The sequence below is a fragment of the Hyaena hyaena genome, unplaced genomic scaffold, assembly GCF_003009895.1.
Source record: "Hyaena hyaena isolate Hyena2069 unplaced genomic scaffold, ASM300989v1 scaffold_207, whole genome shotgun sequence".
Lineage (NCBI taxonomy): Eukaryota > Metazoa > Chordata > Mammalia > Carnivora > Hyaenidae > Hyaena > Hyaena hyaena.
In genome coordinates, this window is record NW_024080836.1 from 1130500 (window position 1) to 1151059 (window position 20560).

At 37.4% G+C, this 20560-nt stretch overlaps 1 protein-coding gene across 7 annotated transcripts in view; it reads left to right on the forward strand.

Moving 5' to 3' along the window:
• Positions 1-20560, forward strand: part of COBLL1 (cordon-bleu WH2 repeat protein like 1) — a 167822-nt gene that overhangs the window by 85429 nt on the left and 61833 nt on the right. For all 7 annotated transcript variants that reach the window (XM_039241996.1, XM_039241994.1, XM_039241990.1 and 4 more), the window contains one exon: positions 19197-19385. In XM_039241996.1, coding sequence (XP_039097927.1) covers positions 19197-19385 — 189 coding nt within the window. The remainder of the gene's footprint in view (positions 1-19196; positions 19386-20560) is intronic.

Here is a 20560-nt window from a genome sequence, read left to right on the forward strand (position 1 = left end):
CCTTTGCCCTTATTTTAGTCCAGTGGTTCTCAAAGTGCTGGATCACTGGTAAATATCACTTGGACCCCATGTACAGATGCTATTTAAAAAGATACAATATGGGACCAAGCAAATCTGTATTAGAAACAAGTTCCATAGATGATTCTAATGCCTGTCAAATTTTGAGAATCACTACCTTAGATAATGTATTTTTATTGTAATTTATTTTTTAAATAGTATGATTTGCTAAAAGTTGCAAAAATAGTGCAGTTTCCATATGCCTTTCCACAAGCTTCTCCCAATAATAGTATTTTCCATACTATAATACATTATTAAAACCACAGAAGTGACATTGATACAATACTCTCAACTCAGGTACAGACCTGATTTGGACTCCATCAGCTTTTACATGCATTCTTTATTATTATTATCTATTATTTGTTTTGATTTATAATTCTATGACATTTTACTACATAGATTTGTGTGACATCCCACACTCAGAAAATAGTGCTGTTGCATCACCACACAGGAGCTCCTTGTACTACCCCTTACTAGTCACACCCTGCCTCCAACCCAGGCACTGGCAGTAATCTGTATTCCATGACCTTAAGTTTGTCACTTTAGGACTCTTATATAAATAGAACCTTACAGTATGTAACCTTGAGAGACTGGCTTTTTTCACTCAGCCTAATGCTCTTGAGATCATCTGAGATGTTGAGTATATCAAGACTTTGTTGTTTTTTATTGCTGAGTCTGATGTACAGATGGACCACACCTTGCTTATTCATTCTCCTACTGGCACACATTTGGGTTGTTTCCAGTTTGGGGTTAAAAAGAGAGCTGCCGTAAACACTCATGAACGGCTTTTATATGAACGTAAGTTTTCATTTCTGTTGTGCAAATACCAAGAGTAGATTGCAGGGTCATATGAAGTGTGTGTTTAGCCTCATATTACACACTCAAACTTTCCCAAAGTGGCCGTACCATTTTGAATTCATGTTATATAAGCCACATAGGAGAGATACAGTTTCTGCACACACTCATCTACACTTGATGTTGTCAATAGTTTTGGATTTAGATGTGGTATCTCGTCCTAGGGTTTTTTTTTTTGTTTTTTGGTTTTTTTTTAAAGAGCTTTAAAAATATTTAGTTTTGAGAGACAGAGCATGAGCGGGATAGGAGTAGAGAGAGAAACAAGGAGACACAGAATTTGAAGTAGGCTCCAGGCTCTGAGCTGTCAGCACAGAACCCAACATGGGACTTGAACTCCTGAACCACAAAATCATGACCTGAGTTGAAGTCAGATGCTCAACGGACTGAGCCACTCAGTGTCCCCTCTCACTTGCGTTTCTCTAATGGAGAATGATATTGAACATCTTTTCATGTGCCTTTTTGTCATTCTTGTATCCTCTTTGGTAGTGTTAAGAGCTTTTCCCCATTTTATAATTGGATTCTTTGTCGTTTTCTTATTTTTGAGTTTAGAGCACGCTCTCTCTCTCTCTCTTTTCTGGGTATAAGTCATTTGGGTATATGACTTGCAGATATCTTCCCCTATTCTGAGGCTTTTTTTTTTTAATCCTCTTAAAAGGTCTTTCACAGATCAGAAGTTTAATTTTTGATGAAATCCAGTTTATCAATATTTTAAACAGTCTTTTGTGGATTGTGTCTTTGGTGTTTAAGAACCTTTTGCCTCAGCGTTAGTCCCAAAGATTTTTCTCCTGTATTTTACTAAACATTTTATAAGTTTATATTTTATATTTATATCAGCTTTAGGTTAGTTTTTGTATAAGGTGCTACTTTAGATTTTAATATTTCCGAAGTTTGAGACACTGTTTCCAAGTAGTTCTTCTAGCACAGTATTTGATAAAATCTCAGCTAGGAAAATTCATTCCAAGGACTTTTCTTTATCAGTATTTAGTGAAAGTTTTGTTTGAATGTGGTTTACTCTAACACACACCAGTCCCCAACAAAGATTTAAAACTTTAACAGAGGATAATGACTAAATGCTGTTTAATGTTTACCAAGGTACATACAGACATACCTTGTTTTACTGCACTTTGCTTTATTTGCAAACTTTATTTGCAACAACCTGGTGTTAAGCAAGTCACTGCTACCATTTTTCCAACAGCATTTGTTCATTTTGTGGCTCTCTGTCACATTTTGGTAATGCTGACATTATTTCAGACCTTTCATTATTATTTGTTATAGCGATTTGTGACTGGCAGTTATGACTCACTGAAAACTCAAATGATGGTTAGCATCTTTCAGCGATATAGTACTTTTTAAGGTGTATACATTGTTTTTAGACCTAATTATGTTTATTGCATACTTGATAGACAGCATATAGTTTAAATATAACTTTTATATACACTGGGAAATTAATTTGACTAGTTATTGCAAAATTTGCTTTATTGCCATTGTCTGGAGCTGAATCCGCAATATCTCTGAGCTATGACTGTATTTGAGAAAAGGTTATTGAAATTGTTACTTGAAGGCAACTTTTTTTTTCATTTTGTTATTGTTAATCTATTATTAGTGTGCCTGCTTAGCTAACATATACATTCCCACTAAGTAATATACGTAGGTATATATATTTTAATAATTATAATGTCCACATTTAATGTTTTTTAGTTCCTTACATAGCATGCTTTAGAAAATTGGAAAGTTATTTCAACTAGGAACTTTTTTTAAAAGACTTAATTTTTTTATTAGCTTTTTTTTTTATTTTTATTTTTTTTTTAGAGTGTAAGCAGGGGAGAGGGACATTGGGGAAAAGATAGAGAATATGAAGCTGGCTCCATGCTCCTGTGACCCTGGGATCATGACCTGAGCCAAAATCAAGAGTCAGACATTCAACTGACTGAGCCATATAGGTGCCCCAAGACTTAATTGTTTTTATAGCAGTTTTAGACTCAGAGCAAAATTGAATAGATTTTTATATACGCCCTGTCCCCACACCTGCATAGCCTCCCCTCACCAGAGTGGTGCATTTGTCACAATTAATGAACCTACATTGAGATGCCATAGTCACCCCAAATCCTTAATTTATATTGAGAATTACTGTTGATGTTGTATGTTCCACAGGTTTGGATAAATATATGAGGATATGTGTGCATCATTGTAGTATCATATAGCATATTTTCACTGCTCCAAAAATCCTGTGTTTCACCTATTCCTCTCCCCCCACCCCCCCAGTCCCTGACAACAACTGATCTATTTATTATCTCCATAATTTTGCCACAATGTCATATAGTTGGAAGCATATATTGTACAGTCATGCAGTGTAGCCTTTTCAAACTGATTTCTTGCACTTAGAATATGCATTTAAGGATCTTCCATGGCTTGATACTTCATTTCATTTTAGTGATGAATAATATTTCAGATATACTGCATTTTTTTTGTCCATTTACCACTTAGGGATGGTTTTGATTGCAACTAAAAACTTTTTTTAATGCTTTTTTAAAAAAATGTATTAGAGAGAGAGAGCACAAGCAGCGGAGGGGCAGACAGAGAGGGACACACAGAATCTGAAGCAGGATCCAGGCTCTGAACATTCAGCAGAGAGCCCCACATGGGCTCTAATTCACGAACCAGGAGATCATGACCTGAGCTGAAGTCCAGTGCTTAAGGGACTGAGCCACCAGGCACCCTGCAACTGAGAACTTTTTAATTTCCTTTTAGGTGTGAAAATTTCTTTGTTATCTTATTGTCTAAGAACTCATAATAAGATAAAACAATCTGGGGATAAATTCTTGCCTTGGGACGCCTGGGTGGCTCAGTCAGTAAAGCTTCTGACTCTTGATTTCATCTCAGGTCATGATCTCATGGTTTGCGAGATCAAGGGGAGCCCCACATCAGTCTCTATACTGACAGTGTGGAGCCTGCTTGGGATTCTCTGTCTCTGCCCCTCCCACACTAGTGTGTGAATGTGTGCGCACTCTCTCAAAATAAACATAAAATATATTTTTTACTTTAAATTTAATCAGTAACTCTTCAGTTTTTAGGAAGTATGTAACATCTTTTGAAAAAGTGGAGTTACAGAGGACTTTTTATACTTAATTTTTATGTGGTAGAGAAAAAGGAAGTTCAAGAAGTTTTGCATAGTTCACTCTCTCCATGCTCTTGTTAATCATTTTTGAATTTTTAGATTGTAGTGTTAATCACATCATTGCTGTTTAGACTAATTTTCATAAACTGCATTGACTGTCCCATATACACCGCCCGCTAGACAGCACTTAAAAAATTCAAAGGAAGTTTTCAGTAGGTGATGCTGAGCCCAGTTGCTCCTGGCGTTTATTACTCACCAGACAGAAGACTGTGTAAGAGTAAGCAGATAAGAAAGTGAGCACTGGGTCATGGTTTCAGAGTCTCCGTTAGTTTTTGAGAGAAATGATTTGCTGAATGAATGCAGTTCCTGGAGCCAGACAGGCATTCAGTTAATGTAGGTTTTTTTTCTTTTTTTTTTTTTTTTTTGTAAGATCCTCTTATGGTATCTTTGAGTGTTTCATTGGACTCATTTCATTTTTAAGTTACTGGTATCTGAGGACGCCATGGTATTTCTTTAACCTACCCAGTTTCTTTCTGTAACACTGAACACACAGTGGGTGCCCAATAAATGGTGTTGACTGTCTTGTGACTCATTGTTTATATTGCTTTCAGGTCTGTTTTTCAACTTTGCTCATTTGTTTTGATGAATTTTTTTTATCTCCTCCTTTGATATGCACATGTCTACTGGGGGACTTTCCGGATCCGTATCCTACCTATGGTTTGACTTTCTTAACTGCTTATAACAAAATTCCCCAGAAGATATTTGGGTAAGCCCAGAGACACACTGAAATTGCAGTGACAATTATGGACTAGATGAGAAATTAAATATTTAATTTTTAGTTTATAGATACATATTTTTAAAACGTCTATTTCCTCATTTTTGAGAGAGAGAGAGAGAGAGAGGGTATGTGCATGTACCCTGTCAGCACAGAGTCTGATGTGGGGCTCAAACTCACAAACTGTGTGAGATCATGACCTGAGCTGAAATCAGGAGTCTGAAGTTTAACCGACTGAGCCACCCAGGCACCCCTTATAGATACATTTTTGTACTCTGTCTTTGGGGAGGGGTTCTTTGAGTGTGTATACACGAATAAAAATGTATTCACTTATATCTGTACATTTTTTTATCAAATTATACCTCAGTGAAAATATATCAGGGAAGATATATGTTTTCCTTCCTCTTGTAAGGAATTAAGAAGCAAAAATATAGATACTGAGATTTGAAAAAATATTACAAACTTTTGGGCTACCTTTTAAGATTTGTTGTATTCAGTGATTCTGAGACCTTCTTGAATGGATACAAACTGGATTGACCTAAGTAGCAACCTTCAGACAGTGTTTCAGCATTTACATAGTTTTTATGAAGGTATATGTTTAACTCTAATCGAATACCTATAATAGGCCAGGCAGTATGCTAGACTAGTGGATCTCAAACTTCGTTGCACTTTAGAATCAACTTGGGGAGGTTTAAAAATCCTCACAAGCCAATTACATCAATTTCAAAAGTGAGACGTAGGCCTCAGCATTTTCTAAAACTCCTCAGGTGAGTCCATTGTATAGCCAAGTTCAAGAACCACTGGGCTACACAATGAATATGCATTACCCATTTAACCCTCTCAGCAACCCTGTGAGGTGGGATATCCAGTTTTGTGACTGAAGAAATTATTCCAGAGAGATTAGTGACCTACTAATAAATGTAGCCCTAAGCACAAGCCACAATCTCTGACTCATTTCAAAATCTTGATCTCTTTTAGTACCTCTTGGGGATTTATATGTAGATTCTTTTTCCCTTTATAATTGCAAGTGTGTACTTTTTTTTTATATCACCTGTGCTTTTCTACATGTAATATCTTAATGTGGTCATAGGGAGATTATGTATCTATGAGTTTGATATCTTTGTTTTCCCCCTCCCACACCACTGAAACTCCCCCTTCCAAAAAAAGGTGAAAACCAAATTATGCATTTAACACTCATAAGCATTGCAAGTGTGTGTGTGTGTGTGTGTGTGTGTGTGTTTGTGTGTGTGTGTGGTATGTGTTTGAATAAGAGCTTGACTTTGATACACTCAGGAGTAAATTATTGTCCTACTGACTTTATTAAAATGTGATATGTTGTATGGTTTTTAGCTATTTTAGATATATAAACAAAGACTAGAAATCGGACTTTTGGTATTGAGAATGTTATTGGATACCACTAAATGTTGAAGAAATTTATGAGAAATTACCTGGTGAGAAGTAGGGTGGGAGTAGGGAGTGTGAATTAGGTTGTTTAGCATCTCATTAGCTGGCTACCATAGTGGATATTAAACATTTCCTCACCAGAATTAACTTTTGGAAATTTTATTTCTGCTTTTGGAATGGATGTCTGGTTAAAACAGGAGAAGGGAGCATCTGTGTCTTTTTGGGTATATGACAACTAAACCACAACAAAAGCTTCATTTACTCATGTTGATTTATCCTGGAAGACCTCTGTTACAAAGAGATTCTATTATGTCCCGGTCCTCACTTTAAACAATTGCTAAGTTCCTAAAAGTAGTAAAAAAGGAAGACTTGAGAGGCATATAATAAAAAATGGATAAACCAAATGAAAACTGTAGTTGAATAGTTCATTCTTTCAGAAATGATTGAGTGTACTCTGAAAAAGTTCATGTATTAATCAAAAATACAAAGAAATATATTCATGATTTCTGCTTCAAAATTTTTTCCAGCAGATAGGTGGAGTGCATTGAGAACTGTGCTTTAAGACACAAGGTAGCCCTGGGGTGCTTCATTTCTACACTGTAATTCCTTATTTGGCTTTCTTTTTATTCTTTCTACCATACCACTAACAGTGCCAGAAGGGAAAACCTCTCTGGACTTACACCACTTCATTTGCATAGCGTGTTGGGTGTGATAACTCATCATAGAAACTTAGTGAACAAAAGGATCTATACAAGCATCCTACGATAGATATAAACAAGATTTCAAAAAGATTTTAAAATCTTCCATATGTAAAACAAAAAAGGTTCTTGAAAGTCAAAGCATCCAACGAGATTTTCACTGGTGGATGGCAGAGAATGTCTTCTTCACACAGGTGATGGCATGAGCAGTGGGTGCTTTCAAGTGTAGGGTGTATGTCAGATCCCCTGATGCTGGAGCTGAGGCCTAGGGTTTATGCAGAACCATACTTCTCTAGATTTTTGATTAGGGAGGTGAGGCTGCAATCGAGATGTCAGCTGGGGCTCAAGTCTCAGCCTAGGTGTTATCCACTTTAAAGCTCACACTCATGGCTGTTGGCAGGGCTTAAGTCCTCTGTGAGCTCTTGGCCAGAGAGACACAGGGAAGCTGATAGCATGGCAGCGGACTTCCCTGAGAGTGAGAATGCCTAAAACTGACAGAATACTCTTCTGATAACCTGATCTCAAAAGTGACATTCTTTGCCACATTGTATTCACTAAATCTAAACCCACATTCAGTGAGAGGGGATTACACAAGGAAGTAGGGTCACCAGGGGCCATCTTGGATGCTCTCTTGCAGGAATACATTTAACATACCATGTAAGAATATGATTTCATATGTAATCAATATATAAATATACTGATATTAAATATTGTACTAAGTCAACAAAATACAATGTGTATTTTATACTTACAACACATCTCCATTCAGATGGTATATTTTCATTAGAAGGACTTGGTCTGTACTTAGTTGTCATAAAATTTATAGTTATAAAATAGATCCACATACCTGAGTTGTTCCAAATGTACTTAAATGTTTGCCAACTACTGAATCAAGCATCAGTTTTAAATTTTAGGGGGGGTGCCTGGGTGGCTCAGTCAATTGGGCATCTGACTTTGGCTCAGGTCATGATCTCATGGTTAATGAGTTCGAGCCCCGTGTCGGGCTCTGTGCTGACAGCTCAGAGCCTGGAGCCTGCTTCAGATTCTGTGTCTCCCTCTCTCTCTGCTGCCTCCCCTGCTCATGCTCCTGCTCTGTCTCTCTCAAAAAATAAATGAACATTAAACATTTTTTTTAGAAATTTAAATTCACTGAAAGTATAATCTCTCGGTCACACTAGTCATGTGTCAAGTGCTCAGTAGCCACATGGCTGCCCCATTGGGCAGCAGAGTTCTGGGAGTTTGGCTGAAAAAGGAAGGAAGGAAATAAAATGATACTTGGAAAGAACAAGTAGAAATTAAGTAATTGGTGCATTTTGTGTGCATGTTCTGGGGAGAAGGAAAGATATCGAAGGCGATGGAAACCCAGGATACAGTTACGGTAGTTTAGACTGTTGATCAGATTTGAATGGAGATGCAACGGGTACAAAAAAAACCCCTGAAGTGATGAATGACTTCTGATAGGAACCGTGTATTCCAAGTGTGGAAAGGTGAAAGTATTGAGTGTGGAAGACTGAAACCAGAAACTTTTCAAACTGTTTTTTGAGTTTGTCACTCTGTTCATCATTTTTTCCTAGTGTGTATGCCAAGACAGAGAAAGGCACTTGGAAATGGAACCATTTCCTGTGAGCTCAGAGAGACCCTTTCCTGACCAGGACCAGTGTGTTCTCAGGATAGGAAGAGCTCCCTGGGAGAGGGGGGTTCTGTCCATGCCACTCTTTCCACCAAATATTATATGTAAGTTGGCTCAGACACTGTGCCCTGCCCCGGTTCTAAGATACCTGGGGCCACCATTCTCAGTCTCTAGACAACATTATTATGCACAAACCTCTGGATGTTAGATGAGGAAAGGGACCTGAGATCATCTGGTTCGACACTGCAGGAATGGAGGACCAGAGAAACGATTAACTTAAGGTGCCAGAGTAGCCACTTAGGATACTCTTGTGCTTTTTGAGTCCTAGTACCTTGTTTCCGCAACTCCACCAGAGGAAGTAGCAGCCTCTGTAGGTGTGAGTGGGCATTTGCACATCTAGCATCCGCAGTCCTATTTAAATATCAGGGATTGTTTAGATGGCCTTTGTTGAGGATATCGGTTATCGAGAGGGTTTGGGACTATGTTTTGTGTGCTTGTGAGCAAGTTTCTTAACCTCTGTAAAACCCAGTTAAATGGCAGTGATACCTGCCTTAGGAGATTAAATGTAGAAAAAAGGGTTCTTGCACAGTGCTTAGCAGTAGATATTAAATAACTGCTTACTTTTTTCTCCTCTACTACATGACTCTTTGCTTATTCATTTTTTTGTTGTTATTTTGTAGGACTATTTCAGCTCCCAGAGGGGTGATAAAGTAAATAGTTAAGAGCACTGGATATAGAATTCAACAATTTGGGTTTAAATCTCCACTCTAGCACTGGTAGCTAAGTTCTTTAAACACTGTGCTATCAGTTCTCTTCATCTGGAACATGAAGATGAGCACACTTACCTTATACGGTGCTGTGACAATGAGTTAGCAGATGTAAAAGACCTAGAGAAATTTCCATCACAGAGTCAGCACTCAAGTGTTATCTGTTGTTGATGATATAGAAATAAACTAGGAGGAAATTATTTTATTTTTCCATTGTGTCCTTGTTGGAATCATTTTGGGGACATGAAGGCATTAGCATGTAATAAGTGCTTACTTTGATGTGAAGAATACCCTTGCCTCTTTATTTGTTACATTATGTCAAATGTACCAACGAGAGGAGTTCCATTCTTAAAGATGAAATTAAGCTATTCTTTTCCTCATATTAATCATGGTCCTCACTGGTCAAAGGAAGCTATAGCTAGGACATCTGAGTTCTGACCCATAGCAACTTACTGAACATCTGGGCAAAATGATTTCTTTCCACTCTAGAATTTGGTTTGTTCCAATTTAATCCTTAATTAAATTAAGGATTTAGAATCCAATAGAAGATTTAGAATCTTCCTGAGGACTGAATACTTTTATCTATGTTGGTCTCTTTGAACTTCTTATATCTGTGACTAGTCACAAAATAATTGATTCTCAGCAACCCACCAAGCTCTTATTTTCCTATGAATTCATGGAACTGATACATAACCTTCCCTCATGTCTTCCCTCAATTAAATCAATAAACACAGACTACCCTACCCTGTCTTATTGCATTTAGCATTCTAGAGGTGGTAGCATGAATGAGACAGGGCAGGTCCCAGCTCTTGAATTTTCATTCCAGAGGCTGCCATCAAATAATAAACGAGTGAGTACATTAATGAACATGATGTCAGATGGTAATAAATGTGATGAGGACAAAATGGAGTTCTGTGATGAGGAGCGGGACACCTCCTCTTTGAGTGGTGACAAAATACTTCTATCAGGAGGAAGTAGTTGCAGTCTGAATGAGCTCATGGAGCAGGCAACTTGAAAATCTGTGGTTAAAAGCACTTTGGGTAGAAATGAAGGCGTTTGGTCTGTTTGAGGAAGAGAAAGGATGCCAGTGTGAATTACACAGGGAGCTAGAACAGAGTAGTAACCCGAGGGGAGTTCAGAGGTTTGCAGAGGCTAAGGTCAGTGCTTGCTTAGACTTTAGCATGCATCAGAATCACTTGGGAGTTGTCAAATGCAAATTGTAGGGCTCTACCCCCAGTGTTTCTAGTTATATAAATTTGGGGTAGGGCCTGAAAATGTGCATTTCTTCTTTGCTTTAAGTTTATTTTAAGAGAGAGCATGAGTTGGGGAGGGGCAGAGAGAGAGAGCACGAGAGCGCACGCGAGAGCGAGCGAGCGTGAATCCAAAGCAGATTACACCTCGTCAGCATGGAGTCTGATGCAGAGCTCTAGCTCACCAACCATGAGATCAGGACCAGAGTCAAAATCAAAAGTCAGACACTTAACTGACTGAGCCATGCAGGTGCCCCCAATATGTACATTTATAACAAGGTCCTAGGTGCTGCTGCTTCTCTGAAATCATGCCTTGATAGCCACCAGGTTGGTTCCTCTAGGGCCTTGTAAGCCAAGGACAGGAATTTGGGTTTTATTCTTAGTGCATTGGGAGGCCAGTGAGAGATCATAGATACAGCATGATCAGATTTACATATTTAAAAGATCACTCCTGACTGTTGAAGAGAAGAATAGATTTTTAAGGCACATGGGGAGAAACAGAAGAGATCAGTCAGGCTATTGGAGCAGTCCAAACAAGAGATGATGCTTTAATTACCAGGGCGATAATAGAGAAGCTGGTGACAAGTACACAGATTCAGGATGTGTTTTAGAGTTAAGAACCCACAAGATTTGATACTTACTTAGAAATAGGAGATACTGACAGAGAGGAATCAAAAGATGCCTAAGAGTTTCACATAAGTTAATGGAGTATTTAGTGTGGTGCCATTTGCAGACCTGGGGATGACCAGGGGAGGTTTGGATGAGATTGGGATGGAGAGGAGAATCAGGAATGTGGGTTATGAGATGCCTATTGGACATCCAAATGGAGATGATCATGAGATTATTGAGCATTTAATCAGAGCTCAATCAACAGATCAGGGTTGGGGAAGTAAATTTGAGAGTCCTCGACTTGTAGTTAAAGCCTTGGAGTTTGATGACATCACCAGGAGGGGAGAGTTGTAGAAAGAGAAAAGGGCAGGGAAGGAGCCTGGGACAGAGAGATGAGGGCACTGAGACCGAGGAGTGGCAGTGAAAGAAAGAACATAGTAGATTGTATTGTCACACAGAGAAGCTGAGGGGAAAAGATCCCCAGCACAGCTGCTGCACAGCTGTGAAATGTGTCCTTATTGGAGGTTAGAAACTCACTCAAATGTAACTGAGGTGACTCAGGTAATTGTCTATGAGATTTGGACACACATAGGTGATTGGTGACCTTGACAAGAGAAATGTCTGTTAAGAGTCATGTGATTAGCTTGAGTCTCCCTTTGTTGCCTTTCATTATTGCTTATCTTTTTAAAGCCACTTTGCTCTAGTTACTGTAATGTCATATGAGGCTCTTCAAGAAAAAGAACCTTTTGTTGTTCTTAATTGCATTCTCTCAAGCATGTAGCACAATATTATGCCCACCATTAGAACAGATTTTGTTTTAATACAGTCTTCTCTTACTAAACCCAGAGAGAAACACCAAGAAATTGCTTTGAGGAATGGGTCTGCACTTTATAGCTGAAATGTATAGTTTAGGGGTCACCTAACTTGTAAAATAACATTACAAGTTATTTTGAAGGGCTGCCTCACTGACACTGATCACCTTATGTTTGTAGCTTATGTTTGGTAGCCCGCTGTACTGAGAGAGGGTGGCTGTTCGATTTCTTCTTGGCATTAGGATGTAATACATAAAAAACCTATTGTTTTAAGACTTCTTATTCCACTTTTACATTTTTATATTTGATATTGAGGCTGTATTTTTATATAGTACTTTCCTGAGTGAATCTATAACAATACTGTATAAATATAGCAAACAGATGTGACCCCATTGGACTTGAGTAGGTTATTAAGGATGTAAGTATGTCTCATATATAATGTAAAGCTTTTTTTCTTTCAAACCAAGAGATATTTGAGTAGATTTCTGTTGTTTTGCTGAGCTTTTTAATTATAATCCTTTTCATTTATTTTAAGGATATTAATATTGACAGAGATGGAGTAATGATTACACATGATTTTGAAGTGATTTGTAAATCAAGTGATAAAAAGACCAATCAGTATTAGCAGGATACCAATTAAATTCTGCATTAAAATTGTGTTTTGATATTTTTAAAATGTTATTGCAATGTGTGAAATTTTACCTTAATTTTATCATGAAAATTGAGTATAGTATTGAGATAGTTTAGTGAATAAAGCAGTATTTTGGGAGGGAGCATATGCATATGGACAAACTTAGCAAATTGCATACGTTAACAATGTGCAGTTTTTGATATACCAATTATACCTCAAGCTGAGGGAGAAAAAGAAATTTTGTGCTTCAAACAGAAGCAAGCATTCATATGTAAATCTGTTGTAAATAAGAGTACAGATGTAAATAATACTAATTTACCATATTCATGTGATGTCATGTTTTGTTATTTTTAAGGCTTGATTAATGAATTTTTGCTCTAACCTAGATGAGTTTTCTATATCTTTTCAGTATAAGCTCCCCCTCCCCCTCCATCATCACCCCTATTTGCTGTTGTGTTTGGTTTTGGGTAGCAGCTTCTGTGGAGTGGAAACTGATAGTCAAATTAGGCCTCTGGTGAAGAACTTATGTGAAAATCCACTGGTAGGAAAACTACTCAAACATTCCAATTTAAAAGGGATTGGGGGTGGGGGGGCACCTGGGTGACTCCATCAGTTGAGCCTCTGACTCTCAACTTTTAATTTCAGCTCAGATCACAATCTCATGGTTTGTATGTTCGAGCCCCGCGACAAGCTGTCAGTGTGGAGCCTGGTTAGGATTCTCTCTCTGCCCCTCCCCTTGTCACACATGCAGTCTTCAAGAATAAACAAACATTGAAAAAGAAATTATAAAAGGGATGGAGGACTTCAATGACATTGTAATTTTAAAATATTAACAAAAATTAGTATTCTTAAGCAATAAATTATAGTTATTGCATGTTGATATGTTAATTTTTTTGCATTACCAGAATTACGTAACCTGGATTACCTTATAAACCTTGATTGTTTTCACTAGACTTTTGGCATTAGGTAATATTTAATTATGTTATTGCTTCAGAGCATCTCAGTAAAAAAAATAAGAACGTTGTGGGGGTGCCTAGGTGGCTCAGTTGGTTAAGCTTTCTCCTCTTGATTTTGGCTCAGGTTATGATCTCACAGTTTGTGAGACTGAGCCCCATGTTGGCCTCTGTGATGACCGTGCAGAGCCTGTTTGGGATTCTCTCTCCCCTTTCTCTGTGTGCCTCCCCCACTCGTGCCTGCTCTCTTTCTCTCTCTAAATAAATAAACATTAAAAAAAATTGAGAACATTAGAATATGTAAGTAGGTAAAAAGTATTGTAAAAATTTAGCTGGTGACTAAAAGGCTAAGTTACCAAAGTCTTAAAGCTACTTAAGATTCAGACCAAATCCAGGCCTCTACGTAGTCGTCTTCTCACTAGACTGTACTGTGTAGTAAGCAAACTTTAACTTATAGACATATTCCCAAATTTAATATAAATGAATCACAATAGGGAAGCAACATATAATGATCCTTCAGGTTCTGCCCACCTAAATTCTCCTTTTCTTTCAATAACTGAGTCACATATCTCTTTGAAGTGAACCTTCCCACCCCCACGGAGCTTGTTTCAGCATGCTCTCATTACTCTGAATTTTTAAGGTTACTCATCTATTTTATGACACTTGTTTTTTGCTTTGTATTCATTATTTAACTAGACAATGCATCTATCCCAGTTGGGTTTCTAGTTCACTGTGGTAAGATCTTGGTCTGATTGCCAATATGCTTTTCAGTTATCAGGACCAGAGGTGACCGATGCTTTATTATTTGAAGTAATAACAGGGAACACTAAGATGTTCTTAATAGAGGTTCTATGTAAATAATATTTCAACTAGTGCTTTGTTCTGTTTTCCCTTTTTGTAAGCAGGCTTATCTTCAGTAATTTAAGATGAGTTTTCATCACAGACTCAAAGTACTTTAGGAAATAAAAGTCACACATACACAGAACATTCAACAGTTAATCAGAGTTCATTGTGGTGTGCAGTAGAGAGGAAAGACATCCCAGGGAATTGTGACTCAGTCTGGATCTTGAGGGATAAATAATATGTGTAAAGGAGAGAGGATGGGGAGGACATTCAAATGGAGACTAGGATAGGCCACTTCTGGAGATGAGAAGGTGCCTCATTTCATCCCTAATGAATGCAGGGGCTGGGAGGATGATGGTGGTGGCAGGAGGTGCCTCTTGGACCTCTGTTCTACCACTCTTGAAAGCCACGTCCACTGCAGACACAGTTGTTCCTGTTTTCTTACCTCCCTGCCTGTGACAGTTGGGCTTCTCTTTAGCCTTCCTGATGAAAATCTTTTAAAGCTCAAGGTTTCCCAGTTATTTCTTGCTAATAAATCCAGTGTGTATTTTCCAGTTCTCACCTTCTTAAAAATAGAATAAAATCAATTTCTAAAACTCCAACACAGGTTATTCAGATGTAAAAACCCACTCCCTTCCTTGGTGGTAAGAACTTTTCCTTCCCAGTCATATGCGTAGGGACCTCTTCTTTTGTTGGAAATATTCATTTAATTCATTCATTTGATAAATATAAGTGCCTGCCTGCATCCTTCCAGAGATTCTATGCATTTGCAAATTTGCATGACACAGGGCAGTGGAAACTAGTCCCTATTGTCATGGGATTAATTACTCTTTAATAGAAGGAGATATGAAAAAACAAGTATGCTAGTTGTTGATAAGCCCTAAGGCAAAAAGTAAGGCAGAGAAATAGAGGTACTATCTTAAAAAGTTAGAAGCAGACCCTGTGAGGAACTTGAGTCAAGATTGTTCCAGGTGTTGAAAAACAAAACAAAGATTGTTCTAGGTGTGTTCCAGGAAAGGGCAAGAGTCACAGTATTGGAGTGCTGTGAGGGCAGGAAGAGGAAATTGGAGAGACCAGAGGTAAAGAAGGACAAATTATAGGACTCCAAATCTTATACTGGGTGAAGTCAGAAGTCATTGGAGGGCATGGGAGGAAGTGTGGTGATCTTACAGTTAAAAAGGATCACTCCAGCAGCTGTGTCGAGAACGTGAAGAGCCAGCGTTGGGAGCAGGGAGGCTACCTAGCGACTTGATCAGAGGTGTTTGAACAGGGCTGCTGGTGGAATCCAGGTCTATCATATAGAACTGGCAGAAGCTGTCGATGGATTAGATCACAGCTATGTGTGTGAGTGGATTTTTTTGGTTCAAGCAATTGGGAGAATTATGATTTACAGAGATAGGGTGACTTGGAGAGAAAAAGATTTAGTTTGGAGGAGCTGGAGAGAGGAATCGGAAGTTAAATTAAGTTGGTGGTTCCAATTAGTCATCTGCGTCCAGATGTCAAGAAGGCGTTAGATTTACAAATCTGGAGTTGAAGGGAGAAATCCAAACAATATTTGGCGTCTAAGATTTTTTTCATACAGATTTTGTAAAATTCTTGTTATATGTATTATAACAATTTTTTAGATTCATTTTTGTTGCTGGTATAAAAGAAGTTTTCTTCATTATACTTTCTGACTAGTTTTGTATTTGTTTATATAGGGTATTGACTTTCAGCATGTTCGTGTTATACTGAGATGCTTTACTGAATTCTCTTTTTTTTTAATTTAATTATTTATTTTGAGAGAGAGAGTGTGAGAATCTGCTAACAGCACAGAGCCCAATGCAAGGTTTGATCCCACAAACCCTAACTAAGATCATGACCAGAGCTACAATCAAAAGTCCAACACTTAACCAACTGAGCTACGTAGGCATCCCCTGAATTCACTTATTTATCAAATTATTTAAAAATCGGTTCACTGATTTCTCATCTCCTTTGACTTTTCTGTGGATTTCTACCAAACTGTTCAATTCTATGAACATACCAGTTTCTTTCATGGTTCTGTTTACTTTCCTCTGCTTGAAATGTCAATTATTTGTTTTTTTTCTCTGGGAGTTTCTTTCTTTTTTTTTTTTTTTTAAATAGTTTATTGTCAAGTTGATTTCCTTACATCACCCAGTGCTCATCCCAACAAGTGCCCTCCACCATGTTCATCACCCCCCTTCCCCACCCCCATCAGCCCTCAGTTTGTTCTCAGCATTCAAGAGTCTCTCATGGTTTGCCTCTCTCCCTCTCCCCAACTATTTTTCCCCTTCTTCTCCCACATTGTCCTCCATTAAGTTCCTCCTAATCCACCTATACGTGAAAACATATGGTATCTGTCCTTCTCTGCCTGACTTATTTTGCTCAGCATAACACCCTCAAGTTCCATCCACATTGCTACACATGGCCAGATTTCATTCTTTCTCATTGCCATGTAGTATTCCATTGTATAGATAAACTACACCTTCTTGATCCATTCATCACTGATGGACACTTAGGCTCTTTCCATGTTTTGGCTATTGTTGAGAGGGCTGCTATGAACATTGGGGTCCATGTGCCCCTATGCATCAGCACCCCTGTATCCCTTGGGTAAATTCCTAGAAGTGCTACTGCTGGGTCATAGGGGAGTTCTATTAGTTTTTTGAGGAACTTCCATATTGTTCTCCAGAGGGGCTGCACTCTGATGCATTCTTTACATTTTACATTTTTTACATTTTCCTGGGAGTTTCTATCCATTCCCCTAAACTCAACTCATGTTTCCCATCTGTAAGACACTTCTGAGTTCCTGGAAAAGTTTCTCTTCCCATGAGCTTCACCTATATCATCTGTATACCTACATTATGATAGTCCTCAAACGTTATTGTTATTTTGTGTGTACTTATTGCCCTTTTTGGGGTTTGAACTGTTTAGGGGTAGGATCTGGGTTTTATCATCTTTACATCCCAAGTGCTTAGCTGAATTGGCTACATAATTGTCTCTTACAGGATAATTGTAGGTTGAACACATGAGTAGTCAATTCTACATAGTAAAAATGTTTTGAAATTGGATAAATTTTTCTTTATGTAGATTTTATAAATGTGTTATAGATTGTAACACTTTTAAAAATTCATTTTTATCACTACTGTAAAAATTTTCCCAGGTGCAATATATCTCTGCAATTATACTCTTAAAAATTGAAGGCCTATTATTTTGGAAAATTAATGTACAGTGTAGGAAATTTGTCTCTGCTTTTCAAGATGTCAAGTGTATAAAGGTGCTTATGAGACCTTAAGTTTTGAAAATACTAAATGGCTGGATGTCACATACTTACTTATAAAGAGGCCCTTTAGTTTGGTTTTTACTTTGTGTAGGAAATGGGGAGAGGGAGAAACTAAAATTTATATTTTTCTCTATGGAAAGCAGTAATAATTCTTCCAAAAGCAATTAAAAGCAATATTTTTGAAAGCTTTAATTTGCAGTACTTAAAAGGATATGTATATGTCATTACTTGTAGTTACTTTATTTTTATGTTTTTTCAACCCATCAAATCATTAAATTGGCCCATGTGAATTTTTTCAGGTTATTTACTACTTATTTCTGTCATAAATAGGTTAAGAGATTGCCCTAGTGATACTGAGGCTTATTTGCTAGAGTAATTCTTTTTAGAATTTTTCACAGAGGCAGAAATGTATTTTTTCAAATACATTGCTGAGTGCAGTGGGTAATATAGATGCTTCTTCCCTCCAGGAAGCTATAAATGTAGGCAAAGACATGAAACTGGTACCCGGGGGAAAAATGGGAAAGATGTCACATTTATGGAATATGTTGTATGTGCTATATAGGCAGAGACTCTTTGCTTTGAGGGGTTAGGGAAGGGTGGTTTCAGCTTGACTTTGAAGAGTAGGTGAGATTATCTGGATAGAGAGGCAGGACACACTAGATTGGAAACAAATAGAATGAAAGACAATAGGTAAGAGCTGTGATGAGGTTTAGAAATGAGATCCTGGTCTCCATCCTGGGACAGCAAGGATTTGTATAATATATCTCATCAAAGAAAATGTTACACTTTTGCTTTACTATAATAAACATACTAATAAAACTTAATGAAAGTGAATATCAAATTTCTTTATTATCATGTTTCTTTTTATTACCAAGTAATGTAGTCATATTGTTGAAAACGAAAGAAAGCGCCAATTTAAAAAGCAAAAAAAGGGACACCTGGGTGGCTCAGTCAGTTAAGCTTCGTACTTTGGCTCAAGTCATGATCTCACAGTTTGTGAGTTCGAGCCCTGCATGGGGCTCTGTGTTGACAGCTAGGTGCCTAGACCCTGCTTCAGATCCTGTGTCTTCTCTCTCTCTCTCTCTGCCCCCCCTTCTCTCAAAAATAAACAGTAAACAATCTTTTTAAATGCAAAGAAAAATCCTTAATTCCATCATCTCATAAACAGTTCACATTTTGGTGCTTGTTTTTCCACATGTGAAAAACATGTACACACACATTTTGTGTTTTTATTAAATTAGATCATATTAGAATTACTAAAATAGATGTATTTAGAGGTGTCTGGGGTGGCTCAGTTGGTTAAGCTTCCAACTCTTGATTTTGGCTCAGGTCATGATCTTGTGGTTCGTGAGTTCAAGTTCTGTGTTGGCTCTGTGCTGATAATATGGAGCCTACTTGGATTATCTCTCCCTTCCTCTTTCTTTCTCCTCCCCTGCTTGATTTCTCTGTCTCTCAAAATAAATAATCTTAAAAATACAATAGATATATTTAATTTCTTTCTTTTGTTTTTATTAAAGGAGAAAACCAAAAGCCAAGGCACCACTTCCTCCAGCTGAGACCAAATACCTTGATGCCTCTTCAGTTGATGATACAGTAGACTCCTCTGCTTACATCATGGAACAGAAAGAAAACATGATAGATAAAGACATTGAACTCTCAGTGGTGCTACCTGGAGATATTATCAAATCCACTACTGTTCATGGCAGGTACGATGGAGCAATCGAAAGCAGGAGTTCCCTTTCTTCTTCTGTCATTGATACCTTCTGTGGTATATGTACTTCTTAATTTTTTTCTTTGACAAAATTTTCATTCATCACCCTATTATCTATTAAAAATATGCTAAAAGGTGATAAATTTTTCCTAATCATATTTTAGTATCAATGCTATGAATTCCACAACCCCTGTCAAGTGCCTCTTGAAATTTAGAAGTATTTTTTATTACTAATTTAATAAGTCTTCTGAAAAGCAAAAAAGTTTTTCCTGGAGGAACAATCATCAGCTGTATTGATTTTTATAAGTCCAACTTACAAAGCAGGACAATGACCTATAAGGAAATTCTTTCCCTTCCTCTCCAAATTATTCCTTCCTTTTAAAGCTGCTTCTCTGAATCTGATTTTGCAGAAGAAGTTACTAACTACTCTTAAAATGTCATACTCTTATTCATCAAAACAGATAAATCTATGTAAAATTAATAGGATGTTTTAGTTCTTTGAATGATTTCATTAATCTACTAAAAATGTGGATAAGTTTAATAGAAATGTAAAATTAAACTTTAACCCAGCAAGAAGTGAAAATATGATTTAGGAAACTGATACTTTTAATACCTGCATTAAAATTGGAAAAATGGAATAAAGCCAAGTGTAATTTTCCATTTCATTTTGAAGTGGAAAGTTACATGAGCCGTATACTTGGTCTTGTTCCACCTTTCACCTTCAACTGCCCGTTTGTTATCAGGAGTCCTGTTTTAGAAATCTAAGCTGTTTTGACCTTTGTATAGAGAAAGAGTGAGAGACAAAGAGAGAGAAAGAATGTGGTGTGTGTGTGTGTGTGTGTGTGTGTGTATAGAACAAAAGAATAAGCAACATATAGGGTATTGCATTCTTACAATGTGGTTTTATCTGGAAGAAACTTATTCAAGATAACCTTAATCTTCAGATGAACCATCAAGTTTATGTGTAATTTCACAATTATTGGAAAAGTGTGAAAATAGAAAAGTTCAGCATTAGCAAACAATACATAGTTTTTTGTTTTTTTTTTGTATTAAACTCTCAGTAAATTTAAGTAAGTTGCATTTTGCCATTTATTTTATACTGAAAGTGGTTCACACATTGAATTCTGTTTAGGAAGTTGAGAAACCTGTGATTGTCCTTGGTGGGCCTCT